This window comes from Thalassophryne amazonica, chromosome 3, assembly GCF_902500255.1.
Source record: "Thalassophryne amazonica chromosome 3, fThaAma1.1, whole genome shotgun sequence".
Taxonomy (NCBI): Eukaryota; Metazoa; Chordata; class Actinopteri; order Batrachoidiformes; family Batrachoididae; genus Thalassophryne; species Thalassophryne amazonica.
Genome location: NC_047105.1, coordinates 82,923,484 through 82,947,964, shown reverse-complemented (window position 1 = coordinate 82,947,964; position 24,481 = coordinate 82,923,484). Strand labels below are relative to the sequence as shown.

The window sequence follows — 24,481 nt, the reverse complement described above, 5'->3', positions numbered from 1 at the left end:
CTATATTGGAAACAGTGACATTCCCATTCCAATCATTGGGAGTCACAATTAATGCAAAATATAAGGTTAGGTTGGTACTGAGCTGCAAGATAACCAAAAACCATCTGATGATCAAAATCATCAACACTTGGCTCAAAGGACTTACAGAGCTGTTTTTGTATGTGATTGCATAAAAGGAGTAATTGCATAACAGCGACAAAATCTGACACTGGGCTGACAGTTATGCTCAAGGTGACCTATCAGATATCGGGGGGAGGGGGGCAGTGACAGTCTGACAGGAGGGGGAGAAGTTTGGAAGTGCAGGATTGTCTGTTAGTGTAAATGTATTTTTGAGTTTTTGTTTCAGAATACGTGGAGTTACAGGAAACACATGGCAAAATTGGGTGTGGAATGAAACTGTGCCTGTGAGAAGCCATCTCTAACATTATTATATATTATTACAGTATGACAAAAACATTCTTTTTTTTTTTAAATTTGAAAACAGATCAATTTGAACTCTCCCATGTACTTTCTGGCAAACTACAGCTGAAATATCACATCATTTTATAAATAAACTTCTTTGCTTTTCTAGTTAACCATGAAGATTTATAACTTTGTTGAAACAAACAAAAGTTGCAGTTTAGTTTCTCCAATCACAGCCACAGAAACCTGTAACTACTTCAGAACTGGCATGGGTATCTTGGTGGCTTCTTTCATTAGTCTCTTCCTTGCATGGTCACACACACATTTGTCATACAGTACCATACTGGCTATGATTCTCATTCATTGATGTAAATGATGTATAAGATGCATTCAGTCACTTGGAAATGTTCATGTGTTTACTACCTGACTTGTTGAACCAAAACTGGCTGTGAAAGTGATTCTTAGCATTAAAAATAAAAGCTATATTTAGTTTATCTAATGACTTATGCCTTGGAAAAATGGAGGGACTGTGTGTACAAATGGCCATAATTTCCTAAATGGTTAATGTGATGTTTTATTAAACCCCTTGACTTAAAGGTGAAAGTCTGAACTACAAGCACATCTTGATTGATGCAGTTCAACGCCATTGTGGTGATGTACAGAATTGCAAAACAAACAAAAATACTATGTATGGACCTTTTTGTATTTGTTTGTTGTCTTCAAATAACAACAAGCTTTTTGTTGCATACGTGAGAGGAACATAAAACCTTACAGGTAACACTCCTGAAACATTTGACAACTGTCATGCAGGAGGATGGATGGTTTCCTGATGAAAGAGAAAAGATGAAGTCAAAACTAGATGAAAAGTAGTGTTGAAGTGATGGAGTCAAGGAAGAAGACAGTAGAAAAGAAAATTAAACAATAACTGTTTGAGTTCAGAAACCCAGAAGTGTGAAGGTGCAGTGAAATGTCTTTACAATGTGATAGAAAATATGTTTCATATTATTTTGTTTTAATAATAGTTTTTCTGGGCTTAATACTAAAGGTTTTTTAGATATGACGTGTAATGTGTCTGCTACAGCTGCTGCAGTGTCTTAAGCTTGGAGCTCTGTCCCGAACCACCGCCAGCACCCAGATGAATGCCCAAAGTTCTCGCTCCCATGCCATTTTCACCATCCACCTGTGTCAGATGAGAGTGTGCCAACAGCCTCAAATGGTGAGCAGAGCTTAGGGTGGAGGGGTAGAGGACATAAAAAGCACGATGGCGAGTAATGTGTAAACTCGTTTTTAGGAAAATATTTTGCAAAGGAATGCAAATTTTTGTTGATAAAAAAATTAATAAATCATAAGCTGCTTCTTATTAACTCAGTGCATATATGTATTTTTTTTTTTTAATCTTCCCTTGCTTCTGCTGGCATCTCTTATAGAATGGAGGAGGAGAGAATGGGGAGGTAAATGGTGCAGTATCCAGCTCCATCTCCCAGCCGGAATATGAGACTCTCATGGCCAAGTTCCACTTTGTGGACCTGGCTGGCTCAGAGAGGCTCAAACGCACGGGGGCCACCGGAGACAGGGCCCGTGAGGGAATCTCCATTAACTGTGGACTGGTGAGAATAATGGACAGAGAGAGTAGGCCTCACCTGTGAATGTTTCAGTACTTTTTTCCTCTTAAACTGGTTCGTAAAGGAATATCTCCCTCATTAATAAAACATGGACAAATCACGGCCAGTTTAGCCACATGCAAATATTTGTGAAAAGTGGTTGTTCTAGAATAGCTCATGCACTCGAAGTACATTGTGATAGAACATCTCTGGTTTGTAACTGGTCCATGCTGACTCTATGCATAATGCAGAAGTGTAAGTGAAAAGCAAAACAGTCATATTGTAAATGACAAAAAAGGATGCCCCCTGTTAAACTGCATTTTAATGTCGCATGAGTGGAACATTTGGAATCAAGAATTCAACAGTTATTCCTGAGATGAAGTTACATAATAGATACTGAATTAATAGAAATGTGATGTTCTGTGGTGGGACTGGACAAGCAGCCTCCTGTTAAGGAAGTCACACTCCAGATATAATCCAATAAAGGTCAAATGTTGAGCAACTCATTTGATAGCTATCCAGGAAAGCGCGTTCATAAAATGTGCCAACACTTTTTTTTGGCTTCTCCCTTTCTTTGCTTGGGGTTGCCACAATGGATCTGAATGTTGATTTGGTTTAAGTTTTAAGCTGTGTGTCCTCCCTGATTCAACTCCGCATCACATGGAGAATGGGCACAGGTGGTCTTGAAGTGGGAACCTTCTGTTTTGAAAGCATGCACCCCCTAATGTGGCAATAATAATGAAGTATGAAATTGATGTTCTGTTATCTAATATCTAGAGTAGTGTTCTACAAACATTTGTTACATTCTGAGCATATTGATTTGTCCTATGTAAAGTAGAAAACACCGATGAATATCTTGGAAGTTTTTTATTTGTTCAGATGTATAATGTAAGACCAGTCGCAATGATTGTCTGCATGAGTATATTTGATTGAATTTTTTTTTTGTGTGTGTGTGTTTGTGGTAGCTGGCCCTGGGAAATGTAATCAGTGCTTTAGGGGACCAGACTAAGAAGGGAGGACACGTGCCCTACAGGGACTCCAAACTAACTCGTCTGCTGCAGGATTCGCTAGGAGGGAACAGGTATAAACTTAAAAAAAAGTACATATATAAAAAAACTGCAGAGCATTCAAAGTGCATACTTCAGCCAGGACCCAGCAACTCTCTATTTAGCTGTCCTTGACTATGCTTACGTACCAATGGAGGCCCTATTTGTGACATCACATGCTAGAGACACAAAGTTTCTCATCACATACTAGAGATGCAAAGGTGAAGAGCAGAATGCCCTTCACCTTTGCTAGTCCCAACTAACATTCCAAACGTCCAACTGTATGTCACATTTATTTATTTATTTATAACTTTTAATTTCATGAAAATTTAATGTATGTGCTCCAAGCTGGCCTATGTTTAATCCTCTTCAGCCCAGGCAAATTTATAATCTTTTTTACACATTTTACAAACTTCATGTCTTGACACTAGCAAGGCTCCCATTTTGTCTTAAATGGGAATTGGTCGGTAATTCATGCAGATACAGTTTGTCCACAGTAGGTTCTGTGATGAATGATATCTGCACAACTTAATAATCGGTCTTATCAGAAGGTTTCACCGTACAGAAGAGTTGGAGGGAGAGGATTAACTATTGTTGAAAGGGCTGACCCTGGATCCAGATCTGATCCAGCACTCCAGATCAAAATTAAATTGTTTTTTCTCTGGGCCATATCTGACCCCTCAGGTTTATTGACAATATATCCATATCTTTTTGAATTATTGTGGTGGCAGCAAGAAAAAAAAAAAAAAAGAAATTACAATAGGCAGGTGTATGACCTCCTTGGTGGAGGTAAGCATATATACTCTGCAAATCATCAAACACAACAGTTATTTGAACATCATTTATGTAATAGCATGGTTTTAGGAGGTGCTATTGTTGGCCCTCATATATGGTTAGCAGCCCACTTATGTTGTTGTTGTTGTCATCGTCATCATTATTATCACTTACACCACACAAGCACATACAAACCATAGCCACTGTCACCCATCAAACAAATAACATCAGCAATGGGACATGGCAGCTGTCAGAGTGAAGGCTGTGTGATGACAATGAAATATGTTGATTGGTTGCTAGAAAAAATAATCCAAGATGGTGAAATATGCTCCCAACAACTGTATTTTTGTATAAATCTATGTTTAACATATTTTCTTATATTTTGTAAAGGTTAACAAGAAATAAAAGTCCCTTTGGCTGCTCCCTTGTTTGCACTCGGGGTCGCCACAGCAAATCCGAGGTGGATCTGCATGTTGAATTGGCACAGGGTTTACGCCGGATGCCCTTCCTGAGACAACTCCACATTACATGGAGAAATGTGGCAGGGGTGGGATTTGAACCCGGAACCTTCTGCACTGAAACCAAGCGCATTAACTACTTGGCCACCACCCTGGTAAAGGTTAACAAGAAATAAACACTTTTAAATATTAAAAACCTTGTTTTTGTAGCCAGATAATACCTCTGAAGTGACTTACAAGACCTTGTACAGAAATCTTGGCAAGTTAACTAGCTTTACAGGAGTATCACATTGACATGCCTTACTAAAACAAATCAAATTTTGGTTCCATCAAACATTTGGGAGGCATGTACTATTCTAGATCAGAGTGAGGATACTGTGGTATAACAAACACTCCATTACAGAGTGTACCAGAGTAGTGGGTGGATAATATTTTTATTAGTCGGCCAATCTTTATCAGCCTGCCTTTGGTGACCCGAGTATCAGCGTCCATGCAAAGTAATGCTAACCCTCCACGGAATGTCCTCCTATTCAAATAATGAATGTTTGCGAGTGCAATGGTAAGAATGTTTCATGAGGTGAAAGATTGAATGTTCCATTCAATGAGGCAGAGCTGAGTTAAATGGAACATTTCGTCTTTCACCAAAAACCCTAAAATCATACATGTTAGTTCCTGTCTGTTTTGTGTCTGCAACAGTCTGTTCTATGGAGTTGAGCTCCCGTAGCGTAAATCGACAGTGTATCTGCTTTAAAGACAGCGTGTACATGCAAATCTCTACTTTTTTAAAGTGAAAAGACACTTATTGCTGTATTTTTATGTAGAGACAAAACGTATGTGGGTTTTCTTTGGTGGGGATGCTCAGCGTGATGGGTGAGGTGTAGATTTTACCAGTCGCATTGAACGCAACACGGGTGAGCCGTTCCTGTGTTTATTAAATATAATACAGAGATAAACTGTCTATTAATATTGCAATTTACTGCTTTTTATGAAGATGATGACCGTGATTGGGATTTTATTTATTTATTTTTCATGCATTTGTTTTGTTTGTAAATGCAGCTCTGTTAACAGTTTCTAAATACATAATGTAGAGATAAGCTGTGACTTCTAATACTACGATTTACTGCTTTTGATAAAGATGATGACAATGTTTGGTTTTTTTTTATTTTTTGTGCATTCATTTTGTGTTTGTGGTCCTTGAAATTTACCCAGCAGCCCTTGGTGTCTTATCAGTAGCCGACATTGTAATCCAATGTGGCCGCGGCCGAGTCAGTACTCAAAGTTAGCGTTAACTTCTGCTAAATTTTTAAGCGTTTTATCGGTTTAGCGTTGTAAAAGTTAACTTTTCATTTAGCAGATTAATGGTTATCGAAGCTAACTTTTTGGATAGCTCTGCCTACCACTGCCTGTGACAGACTGGCGTCCTGTCCAGGGTGTATCCCGCTTCACGCCCTATAACTGCTGGGATAGGCTCCAGCCCCCATGACCCTTAATTGGAGTAAGTGGTTTAAGATGAGTGACTGAGTGAAGCACACTGATACGTTGAAAAATTTTGGGCATGGATAATATTTTCGACGTATGGCTGATATGTTCCGTATGCGTGGGCCATAAGTTGTAGGTAAGTTATGTGATTGTTGACTTCTTGTAAGTTACTCATATGTCGAAATACATCCATTGATGCTGTCTGTTGATTGGCTGAACAGCTGAAATCTGCAGTCATGCAAATAGTTCAGACTGTCACAAATATTAAAACAATGGAGTAAATATAAAGTCTTAATCTTACCTTAACACAACAAATCTGACAAAAACCTATCCACATAAAGCGTCCTGATTTTGGAAAACGACATTTGAAAACTTTAATTCCTTGTCGTGGCTGAACAACTGTAATGTTTTAAAAGAAGTCCATCTGTGTTTTGTGTGTTTCTCAGCCTGAACCAGAGAACTGGCACTTTGTGCCATAACAAGAAAATTAACTTATTTTAAAAGTTGAAAGAGTCACAGCGCCACATTTATTCACGTCAGTGTTTAACACAGACATCAGTTGATTCTTCAGCAGACTGCACATGATGAAAGTGAATCCCATGATCCACCAAGGAAAAAATAAAATAAATTAAAAAAAATGTTAAATTACTCTGTTTGGCCCCTGTGTGGAGAGGAGAGACTGCGACAGCATACGTGTGCTTGATGACGTGCTTGTCAATATTTACGTGTTCTGCCTGCCAAACAGTTTTCTGCTGGCAGTGGAAATGCAAACCAGGCCAGACTTCACTGTTCTGACCCGTATCATACCAAGCGGTACCAACCCAAACCGCTCGGTGGAAACGTGGCCGTCAGCATACGCCGGCTAAATCATCATGGTGTGACAAATGCATAACTTATTCGACATATCCAGCGTGTTCGCTGCATTTTTCGTACGTTGGCATACGCTGGCTAAATTGTGAAGGTGTAACGGAGCCCTAAGCTGTAACAACACAATGTTTTTTTTTTTTTTTTCCAGTGAAATCTTTCAGTCCCTATATGTACCTCTTTCATTTCTCTGCAGTCGTACAATGATGATCGCCTGTGTCAGTCCTTCAGACCGTGACTTTATGGAGACACTAAACACACTGAAGTATGCTAACCGTGCCCGAAACATCAAGAACAAAGTGGTGGTTAACCAAGACAAGACGAGCCAGCAGATCAGTGCCCTGCGTGCGGAGATAGCCCGACTTCAAATGGAACTGATGGAGTATAAAGCGGTGAGTGATGGATGGGTGATGAAAAGGGAAACTGCAGACATGGGTGATGAACTGAGTGAGAGATTCCGGGGAGGTGAAAGAGGAATGTACAAAGAAGTGAGAAACAAAAAATGAAAGAAAAATAGTAACTTGGAACGCTAGATGGATCAAATTAATGGAAGGTAATTTATCAAACTAATTGAGCATATACACCCATATGACTTCACAGTTGTCAGTGTGAGGCCTACTGAGGCTGAAGTCGTATTGGTGAAGTGTCTGCGTTCTAATGATAAACGGAACTTTTGTTTACTTAATGTGAAACATGCATGTATTACAGCAAATTAGAAAGCCTGGGAAATGGGAATAAGAATATAAAAAGACAACAGAGATGAAGACTGTAAGACAGAGAAAGATGCTTTGGACTGCAGTCAGTCTGTCTTTTTAACTTTGACACAAATAATTAAGCATTGAGGAGCTGGAGTGGGAGGATATTATCTGATTAAGGGTTTACCACAGTTACTGGGAGGAAGAGAATATGCAACTATCACGAGGGTCTGTGTTTTGACCTTGTGGTAATGAGATGTGATCTAACTGCAGTTTGACTGGAGCATTGGAATGATAATGTAGTGGTGTCTCGTTGTGGTGTCTGGATTTAATAGGCTTAACAGGATGTTTGAAAGGGGATTTTTGCTCTGTTTATTAAAAACAGTGCAGAATCCGTTTAGGTATTTGTGTAAATAATGTTTGTGTGTGTGATGCAGTCAGTTAAATTTTGTATGTCAGATGACATACCGGATCAAGACAGCGTCCAGTTTAAAAATGAACGGCACATTTCACTGTTACAGTTTTTGTCATGGAAAGAGAAGCTGCTCGGTGCAGCCGCTCAGCGCAAAGCAACGCCGTGATGAAGCCTCACGGGACATGTTCTGGCATGTCCAGCTCATGCACAATCACAATCGGATATTCACACGACTGGAAAGCAACCGGAATCCGTCTGAAATCCACCTGAAAGCTGTCCTGAGAGACCAACACCGAGGTGGTTTTGTCCCGCGTAATGAACGTAGCCGTGGCGCGTCCCTCCGCTTTTCTTTCCATGAAAAAAAACTCCTGTAACGGTGGAATGTGCCGGAAAAAGTCCTGATGTCCACATCTTCTGCCTTTTTGTGAAAGTCAGACGAGGTCCCGGATCAACAAAGCTTTCACGTTGGAAATGATCTGGTTGTTCCAGCGGGGTGTCAGCCTGTCGATGGGGGCTGGGAGCGCGTCACGCTCTCAGCAGTTGTGGGCCGTCCTTAAAGCGGCAGTAACACCCCGTAATCTGTTTAATCCCCATAAAATCGTCCCTGAAAGCCATATTAATTTTTCGAACGGTGTCCAGCTGGTGGTCTCTCACAGTTTCTGGAAAAAAAATTGATGCAGCAAAGCTCAGACATTTATTCGCAATAAAAAATAGACAAGAGGGGTGGACCACACCTCACTCAAAGCCTGCTCATAGGCGAATGATGCAACCGACAGGCATGAAAAAACTCACGCATGCGCACGAGGGTTCAAGCTTGTCTGACGCAATCACACGTGATTCAAATCCATAGGGTTTTTAAAAAAAATATTAAGGTCGGATACTTTTCTAACAGACCTCATATACTTGTTAGCTATTCAGAATGATTGCTTGTTTGTGCAGGGGAAGCGTGTGGCATGTGAAGATGGCTCAGAAGGTTACAGTGACCTGTACCAGGAGAATGCCATGCTACAAAGAGAAAATGACACGCTGCGCCTTCGGGTGAAGGCCATGCAGGAGACTATTGATCACCTTAATACACGTGTAACACATCTACTGGCCAATGAGGTCAGCACACAGCTCACCAAGTCAAGTACGTGTGGGAACTCTGTTACTCTGACGTTTGCCTTGTTTACTCTTACTTTGATTCTTTTCTATTTTATTTTATCAAATGTGATTTTTTTTTTTTCTCATTTAGATACATAGAATAATATACTCATTTTGGTTGTATTCTACTCATATTGAGAGATATCTGTGACCTATGCCTATTTTGACTTGCAGGTGAGGGCAATGAGGAGATTGGGACACTAATCCAGAACTACATCAGAGAAGTTGAAGAGCTTAGGTGAGACTTGCATGTACTTGCTAGACTCTTTGAAGTCAGCAAAGCATGAATATGTGTAACATTTGAAGTACACCTCAAAAACCTAGAGCCAAGAACTACACTTTAATGGTAAGTACCAAGTGTGATTCCAGTACAGAGAACGGACCAGATGATTACCGTATTTTCCGGACTATAAGTCGCACCGGAGTATAAGTCGCACCAGCCACTTTATCCATTATAAAGAAAAATAAACCATAAATAAGTCGCACCGGAGTATAAGTCGCACCAGCCACTTTATCCATTATAAAGAAAAATAAACCATAAATAAGTTGCACTGGACTATAAGTCCCATGGACATACAGGTATGTTAACATGAAAAGTTCAGATGATAATATTGTGACGGCTACCGTTTTCGGATGCATATTTAACCAGTCTTAACTTGTAATCTGCAGAGTATGATTTTCTTTTTGGTGGCATTTTTTCGGGCCTTCTCCGTTGTCTTGTTAAGTTATCAGTAACGTTGAAATTTTTATTTTTCTATGGTAGTCAGAAGTCGCAGGAACAGTCACACAAGCCTCGAGTGCCCTCTCGTGAGCTGCATTTTACCTACGGATATGTTTGTATTTTGCGGACCACATTGCGAGCCAAACCATGCAGCGCCTACCTGCGCAGCTCATGACCGCCCAGCGGTGTCGATACAGCTCCTTCCAAGTGCAGACGCTAATCCTCCGCCGTCGCTCAGTGCTCCCATGCAGCTCTCGGCGTCAACTCTGCTCACACTGATATCCAAGGGTTGAAGCTGTTTTGTTAGCTGTCCCGGAATAAACACCATGTTCGTCTGCTTCAAACGCTTTTCACAATCAACGCCAGCTCCTTCCAAGTGCACACGCTAATCCTCCACCGTCGCTCACCCAGTGCTCCCACGCAGCTCTCAGCGTCAACTTAAACACTCTGCTCACACTGATATCCAAGGGTTGAAGCTGTTTTGTTCGCCATGCTGGAATAACAGCAAGCACCGTGTTCGTCAGCTTCTCACGCTGTGGGTCAGGTGAGGAATACGCGTCCAACATTCTGTTCTCTGATTGGTTATCGCGACCAGCATAACCTATAGGACGGCCACCATACTACAGTGCCCATGATGCATTGCATTTCCTTTTCTGGTGGCCATTTTAAAACATAGATTGACTCTGTCACGTAAAATTGTTTTGTTACAGTAAATTAATTGAGATCCTACCGGTATATTTTTCATTTATAAGTCGCACCGGAGTATAGGTCGCACCCCAGGCCAAAACATGTAAAAAAAGTGCGACTTATAGTCCGGAAAATACGGTATTGTCCATTGGTATTTATTTAAACAAAAATGGGATTGAGTCAAAGATGGTTAACAGGAGACCAGTCCAAGCACGGGTGACAGTCTTTCACAGGGAGGCAGCAGAATGTTATCCTAAAATGGGGAAGGTTCAGCAACAAAAGGTTTTCTTACCAAGTAATCAGTCCAGAACGCAACCAGAACCGGATAACACAGAGAATAACAACACACGGAGAGCAACACTAGAGACAGAAAAATGTGAAGGGGAAACCCAAACAGCATAATATGACCAATGGCATTAACAATGGAGAACTAACCAGATAACACAGAGAATAATACTAAAGATAGAATAATGTGAAGATCAAACCAAAGTGTGACCCATGAATAATACTAGAGAACAACTAACATGGAGATCAGTCCAAAGCACCAAACCCATGACACACTGATGTAAAATTCAGACAGCCTTTACTATCAGCCGATGGCACCAGAGTAATCAATACATACAGGAAGAACAGTTCATTCACTAAAAGAGTTGGTGAGTTAACAGTGGACACAGACTAAGGTTTGGTTAACAGGAAGCCAGCCTGTGAGGCAAGAGTGTCCATGAGGGAAGCAACAATCAAAGTAACCAGATGAACAGACATGTCAAAACTTACTCATCAAACATCAGGCAACCAGTCCAATAATCGGCGCTTGAGGCTCAAAGAACACAAGGAGGCACTCTGGGTTGGCAACAGGTAATCAAACACTAGAGATGAACATGAGAAAGTATGCGTGGAATTAAGACTATTTGGCACTGCAGTGAGGGGCTGTGAACAGCTATGTTGTGTTTGTGACTCAGTGAATGATGAAATAAGCGTGAACAAGTAAAGCCAATGGAACAGACATGGAATAGATGTATCAGAAGACCAGCACAAGGAGAAAAGCCCCAGGAACAGATGTCAAAGTAGACTCACTGCAAGAGTAACAACTAGACTCAATCAATCAATCAATTTTATTTATATAGCGCCAAATCGCAACAAACAGTTGCCCCAAGGAGCTTTATATTGTAAGGCAAAACCCCAACGGTCAAAACGACCCCCTGTGAGCAAGCACTTGGCGACAGTGGGAAGGAAAAACTCCCTTTTAACAGCAAGAAACCTCCAGCAGAACCAAGCTCAGGGAGGGGCAGTCTTCTGCTGGGACTGGCTGGGGCTGAAGGAGAGAACCAGGAAAAACATATGCTGTGGAGGGGAGCAGAGATCAATCACCAATGATTAAATGCAGAGTAGTGCATACAGAGCAAAAAGAAGGAAAGTGGGAAAACAAAAACAACCAGAGAAGGGATCAGAACACGTACTGTGATGAATATAGACTTCAAATGCATGACCTTTGTGACCTTTTTCCACTGGCTCTCATTAGGTCTGCTCATATTCAGCTGCTTGTGCCAACATGGGCTTCTACAGTCATTTAGTTTCTTTTCTGACAATCACATTTTGTTTCACGTTAGAACCTTAGCAGACAGAAGACAAGTTTCTCCTACTAATCTTTCTCTTTCCCTCTGTCTTCCCTATCTGCCAGATCCAAACTTCTTGAAAGTGAGGCAATGAATGAATCCTTACGTCGGCAGGCATCCCGCCTTTCCTCTCGTTCCACATTTTCAGCCAACTCTCTTAGCTCTGCCCCCGGCCACCCACCTGGCTCGTCTCCTGCTCCCATGTCCATGGAGGCTGAGATGACCGATGTGATTCGCCGAGCTAAGCTTGACATTGAGAGGTTGAAGAAGAAAGAGAGAAGGCAGAGGAGGATGAGGTAGGAAGTCTTACATTGTCATATTTACATGCTGTTTTCCAAAAAGACTGAAAACTCCAGTGATGATGTGCTAGTGTGTGTCAGTTCGAAGAATTTGTAGTTCACATGCTGAAATGCTATAGTAGGGAAATGATTGTTTTTTTTCATGGAAGCTGTGAACTAGATTGACCAACATGCATTTCTCCTCTGACAGTCCAGAGCTGGAGAAAGGACTGAAGAAACGAGTGAAATTGCACACTCATGAGAATGGAGAGAGTGGGCAGTGTGGGGAAAATGGACAGAATGGAGAAATTGATTCAGATGACAACTACACTGAGGTGTGTGTAAAGTGCATAGAAAATATATTTTGGTATTCTTAAGCATGTAAACAGACAACATTCTGATATGTTTCTGTGTGTAGGACATTATGTCTCCGCTGCAGGAGGAGAGTGGCTGTGATGAAGCTGAGGATGAGGAGGGGAGGGAGGATGATGATGATGAATTTGAAAGTGATGAGAGCTTGGTTGATTCAGACTCGGACTTGGATGAAAAAGGTGCATTTCTGATGACTTGTGCTGCAGATTCAGTAAGTCTTTCTGCATTATTTCCTGCTAGCAAATGCATTATTCAACTTTAGATGGGAGAGCAGATAAATGGCGAAACAGTTTATCGACCACAGTCCAAATGTGGCTGATCTTCCAGATTTGTGTGGAAGTTCTGTTGAACTAAACCTTCCCACATATATTGCACACAGGGGAACATTTACTGTATTGCTCTTGCTTACAATAACAAATTTTTTGAACAGCAATGGTTAAAACAAAGCAGTTCACTAAATCTGTGTAAAAATGTTCAATTTTGATTAAACGTTTGATGGGAAATAAGTTATTTGTTGTCACACTGGGTTACTTGTGATCAGGTACATTTTAAGAAGTATAATTTTTGCACTCTAAATAGTGTGACTGATACAGGACTTTAGGCCCATCTGCCTTAAACCTGTCACAGCTGTCACCTGAAGTAGATGAGAGTCTAGGATTCCACCTGAACGGGACACCAGTCCATTGCAGGTTACTTTTGCAATCAGGGATAGTATCCATTTACAGCTGGGTGGACTGGGAGGATGCAGATGAAGTGATTTGTCAAAGGACACAGATGGGTAGCATGACTGGAACTCGAACCCACGTCTACATATTTTTAGTCCAACTCCTTTCCTTCAGAGATACCTGCTCTTCATCTTTGCACCCTGTGTGATCATTCTTATCTTTCTCTAGCCAACTTCCAGGCGGACCTGGCTGACCTGACCTGTGAGATTGAAATCAAGCAGAAGCTGATAGATGAGCTGGAGAACAGCCAGCGGAGGTTGATGATGCTGAAGCTGCAGTACGAAGAGAAGCTTATTCTGCTGCAGAACAAGATCAGAGACACACAGCTGGAGAGAGACCGTGTGCTGCAGAACCTCAGTGAGCTGATTCATTGAGGGATTTGTAGTTTACAGAAACAATGTTGTTGTCAGGAATTGGGCTGCAGTGCATGTTACTGCACAGTGATGCTGTGTGTGTGTGTGTGTGTGTGTGTGTGTGTGTGTGTGTGTGTGTGTGTGTGTGTGTTTGAGGAGGGGGCGCTGTGAAGTTTATTAGTGGAAATGGATATAGCATTATTACATGTCTGCACAGTGTCCATGGAGAACTACACAGAGGAAAAGGCAAACCGGATCAAGCAGGAGTACGAGAAACGCCTTAAGGAGATGAACCGTGACCTGATAAAGTTACAAACGGCACAAAAGGAACATGCACGTCTCCTGAAAAACCAAGGAAAGTATGAGCGGGAGCTGAAGAAACTCCAGGCTGAGGTCAATGAAATGAAAAAAGCCAAGGTAAGAGGAACATAAAGTGGATTAGGTGTGCCTGAGAGGGAGTTGTAGTGCGGTTTAGGAAGCGTGGCCTCTGTACTCCCAGGTTGCGCTGATGAAGCAGATGAAAGAGGAGCAGCAGAGGAGGAGAATGGTGGAGGCCAAGAGGAACCGTGAGATTGCCCAGCTCAAGAAGGAGCAGCGACGACAAGAGGTTAGACTGTCAGTGTGGTCTGAATCCAAATTAGGTCTCTTTATTGGGCAAAGAACCTGTACTGCTAAGTGTGTGTGTGTGTGTGTGTGTGTGTAAACTGACATACATATCCACTAATAATGCAGTGAGGTCTCCATGTTTTTGTCAGATCATTTGAGTTATATTTCTGACACATTGCAAACAGATTTTCCAGTTCTGAAGATCACACAGTACTTGTATTAATTTTCTCCCTATTTAAGTTATTTCCCTGGAGGCTTGTGTTTATTAATGAGCATGAAAACATTTTATAGTCTTGTTGTGGGCCTCATTAATATCCCTTTGATTAGTGCTTCATTTTAAACCTTAAATCCTTGATCAGCACTTTTCACGCCTGTACACTTACATTCAACTAAGGTGTCATTAACACTTGAACAGCAGAACAAAATGATGACACATGAAAAGAACCATGTTTGTCTCCTTTGACATCAGTACCAAATACGTGCACTGGAGTCTCAGAAGCGACAGCAGGAGTTGGTGCTGCGCAGGAAAACACAGGAGGTGACTGCCCTGCGGCGTTTGGCCAAGCCCATGTCAGACCGTGTTGGTGGGCGAGTGGCCCGCTGGAACCAGCCTCCCTCAGTCACAGACTCAGGAGCCGAGTTTTCGGCCAGCACGGCAAGCAGCTCTGAACCCGAGGCTGTGCGAAGTGTGAGTGGGTTGGTGCGCCAATGGAACAACAAGAATAACATATATGGCTATCTGGCAGAGAGCGAGGGGAACATGGATGGAACAGGGCTCATTGGGTAAGAAGTAAGAGTGTGTGTGTGTGTTTTGTATGTTTAAACTCTATGAAGTGGTATTATGCCATGCAGCCAGCCAGTGGCATAAGATAAAATTGCTGGGCAACTGTTAAAATGTAGTAGCTGTTCTGATGCTTTTAGACAATGGGTAGCTGGGTGAGTAACGTGGAAACCTGAAATTAATGCTATAATATCACAAAAATGGAGAAACACTTCAGTTGAATTACATTTCACTTGAATTGACACTAACCTGGCCACTTGGTGAAACAAAGTTCACTCAGGAGCAGCTGGGAGAAATGTCTAGTTAATTAAACTCTAGACGTCCACATACTAATCTTAACATCAAAACCAATAACAGGTGGGGATGACCTGTCAATCAATCCCTGGTGTGTGACAGATGATTGACAGATCCATTTTACTTGAGCTCTTATAAACAAATTGTTGTTCCCACAAACTGAAGTCAGGCAGCAGCACCTAAAGAACAGCAACACTCTTAATGTTTTTCAATTTAAAATTCTTTATAGCAAGTTGCTGCTGTCTTTTTGCATTAATTTAAACATTATTTCATATTTCTTGAAAATATTCTGTGCCACACCATTCCCCCGTCTGTGGGTGAGACAGAGATATTCAGTGAACACAGCAGGATGATGCCGGAGTGGATCCTGGAGTGTGAGTGTAGGTTTGGTAATAGTAGCATCAGCAAAGTTAGATTACTAAATTTAACCATCTACTGTAGTAATGAATAACATTGGTACTGTCGTAGTATTGATATTGGCATCAGTGTATTGACAGAAGGTGCGTTCAGGAGTCAGGCAACCAATTTACAATTTGCTAGTTTTAACCACAGCTGTTTATACTTTTTGACAATTTATCCATGGTCAATAGTTGGTTTGAGTTTGTAATAAACTGCCTCTTGTTCTCCTCACAGATGGGGGGATTAAAAACCCCAACTAAATAATTCTGATCTACTACCTATCCATAATCCACGCATCCAATATCCACCTGCAGGATGGATATTGGATAGTATATTACGTGGGCAAAAACAGTTCTTCACAGAAAGGCTCAGTCTGGTCTATCACCAGATGCAAATAGGGTTTGTACTCATTTTATGCTCTTTTAATTTTGTGAGTTACAAGATGATGATATTTATTGTCTTGGGTTATTGTCTGTTTGCTGGTTCTCACTGGCAATGAAAAATCATGATCTTCAAAACTTTGATTCTCTTGAGCTTGCTGATTATCTTCTGATATCTCTTTACGTCCACCAAGGACGTAATAAAATCATTGGCATTTATTTGTCTGTCTGTCTGTCTGTTAGCAGGATTACGTCAAAACTACTGAACGGAGTTTGACAAAATTTTCACCACAGATAGATGTTAGGCCATGGAAGAACCCATTAAATTTTTGGAGATGATTCGGATCCAGATTCTGGATCAAGATTTCCCTTTGTATAGGCTTTGAAGGCTTTCTTCAAAACTACTTCATGGATTCTCACCAAATTTGTACCACAGATAGATATTAGGGCATGGAAGACTACACTGAATTTTGGAGATAATCCAGATCTGGATTCTGGAACAAGATTTCCCTTTATATAGGCTTTGAAGGATTTCTTTAAAACTACTTCATGGATTCTCACCAAATTTGCACCACAGATAGATATTAGGGCCTGGAAGACTCCATTAAATGTTGGAGGTGATATGGATCCAAATCCGTATTCTGGATCAAGATTTCACCTTATATATGTTTTGAAGGATTACATCAAAACTACTTCATGGATTCTCACCAAATTTGCACCACAGATCGATATTAGGGCATTGGAAGACTCCACTTAATTTTGGACATGATCCGGATTAGCAGATGTCAGAAATCTCTGATTGTTTGTGTTTTTATTGTTACTCTTTTCGGAGGAACAATCTATTCATCTTCTTTATTTCATCTTCTGTGCCACAGTTTGACATTCCCTTCCCTCTTTGACCATCTCATGCATCTTTTTCTTTCTGTGCAGCAGTAGAAAAAAGATGCAGCGTAAACCAGGAGGCCTGGGCAACATTGCAACAGCGGGCAGAGCCAGCAGCTTCTCAAAGTCTGCCCGTCAGAAGTGGCAAAGCCTCGAGCAGCGCATTCTGGATATTGTCATGCAGAGAATGACTATCTCGAATGTGGAGGCTGACATGGATCGCCTTATCAAGGTAAGAATTGCATCGGGACTTTAACTCCAGTCTGGAATGAAAAAGCTATTTTAGGTGTTACTGAGATTGCACTTGATTAAATATTTTGCTTTCGTAATGTTGGAATCATGAACAATTCCCATATCAAGTTGAAGACTACTGGACAGAATGCTGTGATGCAAAAATGTACCTCAGTGCAATCAAACAAAGCCATCAGCCCCCCCCCCCCCCCCCCCCCCCCCCCACCACACACACACACACACACATACACACAAGTAGTTGAAGTAAGTTTCCTTCACTGTCTGTATAATTGGCTTTACTATTCCACTGATCTCTAGCTTATTAGCTTTACTCAGCTGTTTGTGATTTGGATGATTTGGTCCAGCGTGTTAGTGCTTTCTCCCTTTGTTGAACGGCATTTCATCAGCAGTTCATCTTTTCGACCACAAGGTGTTGTTCATGCTGTGTGTCAGATGCATGCTTAAATGTTTGAATATTTTCAAACATAAACTCGAAGTCACACTGGGACAGACTGAGGAAACATATGAGTAACTGATACAGAATTTTGATATCCGTTAAATGTGTTCCTTGTGAGTTGATGCCTGGTGAGTCTGTCGGAAAATTTAGTGCATGCTCAAAACTTTGAGTCAACATCAGACAGAACTTCCCTGGTGGTTGCACATTTGTTAGTTTTATACTGGACCTGTTTATCTTGCCAGTGGACATCTGGTAGACATGAATTAAATTTAATTTATTTCATTTATATAGTGCCAAATCACAACAAAGCTGCCTCAAGGCGCTTCACACACAACCCCACACTAGTTTTATCATTTTAGCATTATCTGTTAATTTTGTGTTTGTGTCTGTAAGTGCTGCACTCCTGCCTTTGGTGGTTGTCTACTCATTCCATCAGAGCCCCTAATCCGCTGGAGACTGATGGATTAGCCATGTTTGCAACAGGACAAATTATTTCAATCCATTACCGGTCATTTCACTGTCTGTCACAATGTGACTACACCTTAAGCACAAATGGATCAGTCCCACATTTTGCTTCTACATATTTCTGTGTATGATTTGCATATGCATATCTCTGTTAATATTCAGCGTTTGTAAAAGAGTGTTTGGGTGGCTGTAAGATACAAACTGTCAGATGAGCAGAAGCAGCAGCAGTGGTGATAACAGGGGAAAGTTTGAAATTGGGAATCTAAATTGCTGTTGCATGAGCCAAAGTAGTTCAGCTTTATAGCAGCTATTATCTCTGATCAGGTTATTTCTATGGGTAATGAATGAAATCAAAACAAGATGGATTTGTTCTTCATTTTCTTAGCGCATGCAAGCGTATGATTTATATATATATTGTATATATTGTTGCCTTAGGTATGAGTGACCCACCACAGCGTTCAGAAATTTCCCACATTGCTTAAAAAATCTGCATCAAAGAAGTTGGCAAGTGTCAGTTTACTGAAATGATTGTAGGCCTTCATTTGGCAAATTTTATGGTGGAAAAGCTCTGATATGATTTGTTTCCTTTGTGTGTTTGTGCTGATATTGTTGAGTCAGAAACGAGAGGAGCTGACGGCCCAGCAGGAAGCACTCTCACATAAGAGGGAGGTACTAATGGCAGAAGGGGAAGGACCAGAGGCAGAGGATCGTCTGCTTCAGGAAATCAATGAGGACATTGAGGTGCTGAATGCAAATATAGACTACATCAATGACAGTCTGTCTGACTGCCAAGCCACCATCGTACAGATCGAGGAGACCAAGGTACAAACCCAAACACCTCACTTTCGTTTCATCTAATTAAGAGTCGTAGGATGTGTACAGTCACACCTGGAGTTTGTGTCTTACTGCAGGATGAGTTGGACTCTGTGGACACCTCAGTGGTGATCAGCTCCTGCTCTCTATCTGAAGCTCGACACCTGCTGGATCACTTCTTAAAGGCTTCCATTGAGAAGGTAAGTTGTCATCAGGTGTGTTCATGTTCTTTATTTTGTTTGTTTTAACCAGTAAATTTGTGTTAGATGTTGAGAGGTGGTGGCCAAGTGGTTAGTGCACTTGGTTTCAGTGTGCTTCAGTACTCCTGGTTCAAACCCCACCCCTGCCCGTCCCTTTTCTCCATGGAACATGTAGTTGCGTCAGGAAGGGCATCTGGCGTAAAACTTGTGCAAAATCAACATGCAGATCAAGGTCTGATCTGCTGTGGTGAGCCAGAGTGGGGGAAAAAAAAAAACAAGGGAGCAGCTGAAGGGACTTACAGTAGTGTTCAGAATAATAGTAGTGCTATGTGACTAAAAAGATTAATCCAGGTTTTGAGTGTATTTCTTATTGTTACATGGGAAACAAGGTATCCGTAGATTCAGTAGATTCTCACGAATCCAACAAGACCAAGCATTCATGAATGCACACTCTTAAGGCTATGAAATTGGGCTATTAGTTAAAAAAAAGTAGAAAAGGGGGGTTCACAATAATAGTAGTGTGGCATTCAGTCAGTGAGTTTGTCAATTTTGTGGAACAGGTGTGAATCAGGTGTCCCCTATTTAAGGATGAAGCCAGCACCTGTTGAACATGCTTTTCTCTTTGAAAGCCTGAGGAAAATGGGACATTCAAGACATTGTTCAGAAGAACAGTATAGTTTGATTAAAAGTTGATTGGAGAGGGGAAAACTTATACGCAGGTGCAAAAAATTATAGGCTGTTCATCTACCATGATCTCCAGTGCTTTAAAATGGACAAAAAAAAACAGAGACGCATGAAAGAAAATGGAAAACAACCATCAAAATGGATAGAAGAATAACCAGAATGGCAAAGGCTCACCCATTGATCAGCTCCAGGATGATCAAAGACAGTCTGGAGTTACCTGTAAGTGCTGTGACAGTTAGATGATGCCTGTGTAAAGCTAATTTATTTACAAGAATCCCCCGCAAAGTCCCTCTGTTAAATAAAAGACGTGCAGAAGAGGTTACAATTTGCCAAAGAACACATCAGCTGGCCTAAAGAGAAATGGAGGAATATTTTTGTGGACTGATGAGAGTAAAATTGTTCTTTTTGGTCCAAGGGCCGCAGACAGTTTGTGAGACGACCCCCAAACTCTGAATTCAAGCCACAGTTCACAGTGAAGACAGTGAAGAATGGTGATGCAAGCATCATGATATGGGCATGTTTCTCCTACTATGGTGTTGGGCCTATATATCGCATACCAGGTATCATAGATCAGTTTGGATATGTCAAAGTACTTGAAGAGGTCATGTTGCCTTATGCTGAAGAGGACATGCCCTTGAAATGGGTGTTTCAACAAGACAATGACCCCAAGCACACTAGTAAACGAGCAAAATCTTGGTTCCAAACCAACAAAATTAATGCCTCACAGATGTGAAGAAATCATGAAAAACTGTGGTTATACAACTAAATACTAGTTTAGTGATTCACAGGATTGCTAGAAAAGCAGTTTGAACATAACAGTTTTGAGTTTGTAGCGTCAACAGCAGATGCTACTATTATTGTGAACACCCCCTTTTCTACTTTTTATTTACTAATAGCCCAATTTCATAGCCTTAAGAGTGTGCATATTATGAATGCATGGTCTTGTTGGATTTGTGAGAATCTACTGAATCTACTGGTACCTCGTTTCCCATGTAACAATAAGAAATATACTCGAAACCTGGATTAATCTTTTTAGTCACATAGCACTACTATTATTCTGAATATTACTGTACATACTTCAATGTTGAGTTAATATAGATTTGGTTCTGTATTTTATTTTCATTAGATTGAATGGGGAGGTACATATGAAAAAATTAGTATACCAGTTAATACCATTAAGAGCCTTAACTTCCGCACAGCACAAAGCAGTGTGGCATTACTAGTTTCCATAAGTTATATTCATTCATTCATGCATGAAGCAATGTCCTGAACTTGAGTTCTCGTTGCAGCTGGTGGCAGTGGTTATGTTGCCATCTAGTGTTATGTCTGTTGATTGCAGCATATTCAAAATGAGACATCTTTGCATCTTTAGTGGGACAGATAAAGTGCGTCTCAAAAAAATTGAATATTTGAAAATTTGAATATCGTGGAAATAGTTCAGTATTTTTTGGTAGTTTCTCAAGAAAGTGAAAATTTTATATATTCTAGACGCATTACATATAAACTAAAACGTTTCATGCTTTTTTTTTTTTATTTTATTTTAATTTTGATCATTACAGCCTACAACTCCATTCCCCCCCCCAAAAAAAACCCAGAGAAGAAAATATTTTTTCCAAAATATTATAAAATTTCATAAATTTAATCCATAAAAGGATTTATAATACAAAAAATGCTTAATTTCTGAAAAGTATGTTCATTTATGCACTCAAAACTTTGATTGGGGTGCCTTTCGCATGAATTACTGCATCATTGTGGTGTGGCATGGAGATCGGCCTGGTCCAGTGCTGAGCGGAGGCATTTTGTATCTGACCTCAGCCAACCGTGGGCGGTCAGTGACCTCAGTAACAATCATTTGTCTGTTGCTGCCCTGTCAGTCATCCTGATAATCAGATATATCACCAGTAATGTTACATTTGTCTTTGTGAAGGTAAACAGACAACCAGAACTATAACCCTCACACTGAAACTGTTTCACATGAAAGATCTAGATGAGAATTTTCATTTGAATTCCACAATTTTGTTCATTCATTCATTCATTAAAATCCAATACTTTTTTCCATATCCCATAGTCTTCAGACTATTACCATGGGGGGGAATGCCACAACTTCCATACAATCTGAATTTGAAATATGATATGATCTGTTTCCTTCAAGATCCAAAACTGGGATTGTCTCCATGATTTAAAAAAAACAAACAAAAGTGTTTTCACCACAAATAATAGAGTGAGGCAGATTTGCAATGGTGGTTTCTTAGACTCTTTCAAAACAGCAGAAGTCATTCTATTAGCTCACGAGAAGAACATTGTTCTTTTGAAGGAGCTTCTCTTGGTTTGTTGTAGAGCACCCAAAGAAAGCTGAAGTGACATTGCAATTGCAATCACATCCTTAGGTACAAGTTTATAAAGCAGTTTATTATCTTCTGTTTCCGAGGAAACCTATCAAAATGTGAAGGACTGCCTTTCTCTAGCACTTTCTCTATCTAACAGATGCTCAAAGCGCTTTACAATGATGCCTCACATTTGTATTTCCTCTGCAATAACCGTCCTGAATAATCTAATATAGACATCAGCTTTTATCAGTCATTGCTTTCAGCATTCCCCTTTTAATGCCTGTATGTATTTGTGTTTAAATGTGCTTTAAGTGTGTTTTAATGTAAATTGCATTTCAATTATTGTTTAACATATGAGGGGTGATTAAGGAGTTTATTCAGAAAAAATAGGGTGGTGTTCTCCATCTTTTGCAATCTGAGAAACCTGTTTTTCCCAAGAATGTGTGAAATTTTGACTCACTGTGTGCAATGTTGAGAAATGTTGGTTTCTCAGAATGCAAAAGATGACAACACCCTGCTTTTTCTGAGTCCGGCTCAAAACTTCTGAATTGCCTCTCGTATGTCAAAAAAGAATGTTACCTTAGGGACAGACAATAAAATTTATCCATCTACTTGCCCATCCAAGGCTGCTACCCATTTTTACAGTTGGGTGGACTGAGACGATGCACATTATGTGTCTTGTCCAAGGACACAGACGGGTAGCATGAGCAGCATTAAAATCCAGGTCTACATATTGGCAGGTCAGCTCCTTATAGACTTCCTCCAGTATTGTTTGACTTTAATATAACCAAAAAGTGTTGTGGCACTGGGCCCTATTTGTTATTAATATGACTTCTAAGTTGCTTCTATTCTGTAGCCCAAGTGTAGCGCAGCAGGTATGTGTCAAAGTTCCTGAAACCCAATGAAATCATTTGCTGGTGAAACATAATTGGTACCAACTGATTCTTTAACCTGGATGAACACTGCAAGAATTCCTCAGTTTCTACTTGAAACCAAGCACAAGGGTGGTAATGATGAGTGCCATTTTAATGTGTACTGTATACCAACAAGCAAACATTTTTAAATTGGTGCAGCTCCTGCATACATAGGACTGCACAAAGCCTGGAAAAACAAGAGATCCAAGAACCTCATAGCTGCGGGTTGACCACTATCGTTATGTATTTGTCAAAAAAAGGCCACAGGTGAGTGTTGCTCATAGATAGCCTTAACTTGTAGTTGGACTGCTTTGTACTAGCCCGTATGCTAACATGAGCACAGCATGTTCTGTGTGCTGCACAAGGTGTCTTTTCTTGAAGTTCATTTGTTACAAACTGATGTATCACTCTGGCCTGATTGCAAACATTTTTGTTATAAAACATATTGTAATTAACCACTTCCTCTTCTCCTCCTGCCTGGTGGCTCCATCCTCAGCATCCTTCTCCCTATATACCCTGGTTCCCCCCTCCGCACATGTCCAAACCAACTCCATGTCACCTCTTTGACTTTGTCTGAAAACTGTCCTACCTGCGCTGTCCCTCATATGTTCATTCCTAAATGTATTAGAAGATTGAGAGAATTGTAGAGCAGGTAGCTCAGTGGATAAGGAGCTGCCCTGCCAATATGTAGACCTCAGTTCAAATCCTGCTTATACTATCTGTCTGTTTCAAGCACTTTGAGCATCTGCTTGATGTAAAAGTGTAATAGAGTGCTTATATCTGCCTATCCTCATCACTCCTAAAGACAACCACAACTTCTTCAGTTCCGCCTCCTGGCTGGCTATTTGTTGTAAACTGTACAACATAGCTGGTCTTGCTACTGCCATGTAAACTTTCCCTTTCACTCTTTAGTGCAGCAGATAAGTGAATATTTACTGAGGGATCCTTCAAATGGTGATGCAAGCACCAAATTTGGCACACATACTCCTTAGACATTACTCTTTTAAAAATGCCGGGTACCCACGTGAACTTTCAATAGGCGGCCAAGAAGGGGTCAGTTGAAGTATAACACAGGGGTCAAAATTTAAAAATGCTTCAGTCATATTGAAAGGTATTCCATACTATTTGTCTGATCATAAAGATTCCAAAAAGGTATAGTTTGGACTATCTGTGAATGAATGTTCCGGAGTTATGGGGTAAAAACAGCAAGAACAGTGACAAAGGTCAATTTCAATTTGTACAGGGGTCAAAAGTTAAAGTTGCTCCAATTTTGGTAAAAAGTGATGCAAATGGGTGAATACGGTTTTAAAAAGGAATAGTTTGCATAATGTATCATGCTTAGTTATCATGTTACAGGGTAGCATATGTCACATGTCATAGAATGCAATGGATGCTAATATTGTTTAACCTTTACTTTGCAAA

The 24,481-nt window shown here is 40.6% G+C and overlaps 1 protein-coding gene across 4 annotated transcripts in view; it reads left to right on the top strand.

Moving 5' to 3' along the window:
• Nucleotides 1–24,481, top strand: part of kif21b (kinesin family member 21B) — a 178,888-nt gene that overhangs the window by 85,780 nt on the left and 68,627 nt on the right. For 3 of the 4 annotated variants that reach the window (XM_034166975.1, XM_034166973.1, XM_034166976.1), the window contains exons 5-20: nt 1,484–1,618; nt 1,830–2,009; nt 2,969–3,084; nt 6,821–7,016; nt 8,674–8,863; nt 9,052–9,115; nt 11,964–12,194; nt 12,388–12,511; nt 12,595–12,727; nt 13,442–13,630; nt 13,844–14,043; nt 14,126–14,233; nt 14,702–15,015; nt 17,017–17,200; nt 18,740–18,943; nt 19,033–19,134. In XM_034166975.1, the coding sequence (XP_034022866.1) occupies nt 1,484–1,618; nt 1,830–2,009; nt 2,969–3,084; nt 6,821–7,016; nt 8,674–8,863; nt 9,052–9,115; nt 11,964–12,194; nt 12,388–12,511; nt 12,595–12,727; nt 13,442–13,630; nt 13,844–14,043; nt 14,126–14,233; nt 14,702–15,015; nt 17,017–17,200; nt 18,740–18,943; nt 19,033–19,134 (2,670 nt within the window). The remainder of the gene's footprint in view (nt 1–1,483; nt 1,619–1,829; nt 2,010–2,968; nt 3,085–6,820; nt 7,017–8,673; nt 8,864–9,051; nt 9,116–11,963; nt 12,195–12,387; nt 12,512–12,594; nt 12,728–13,441; nt 13,631–13,843; nt 14,044–14,125; nt 14,234–14,701; nt 15,016–17,016; nt 17,201–18,739; nt 18,944–19,032; nt 19,135–24,481) is intronic. The other variant, XM_034166974.1, reaches the window with a different exon arrangement.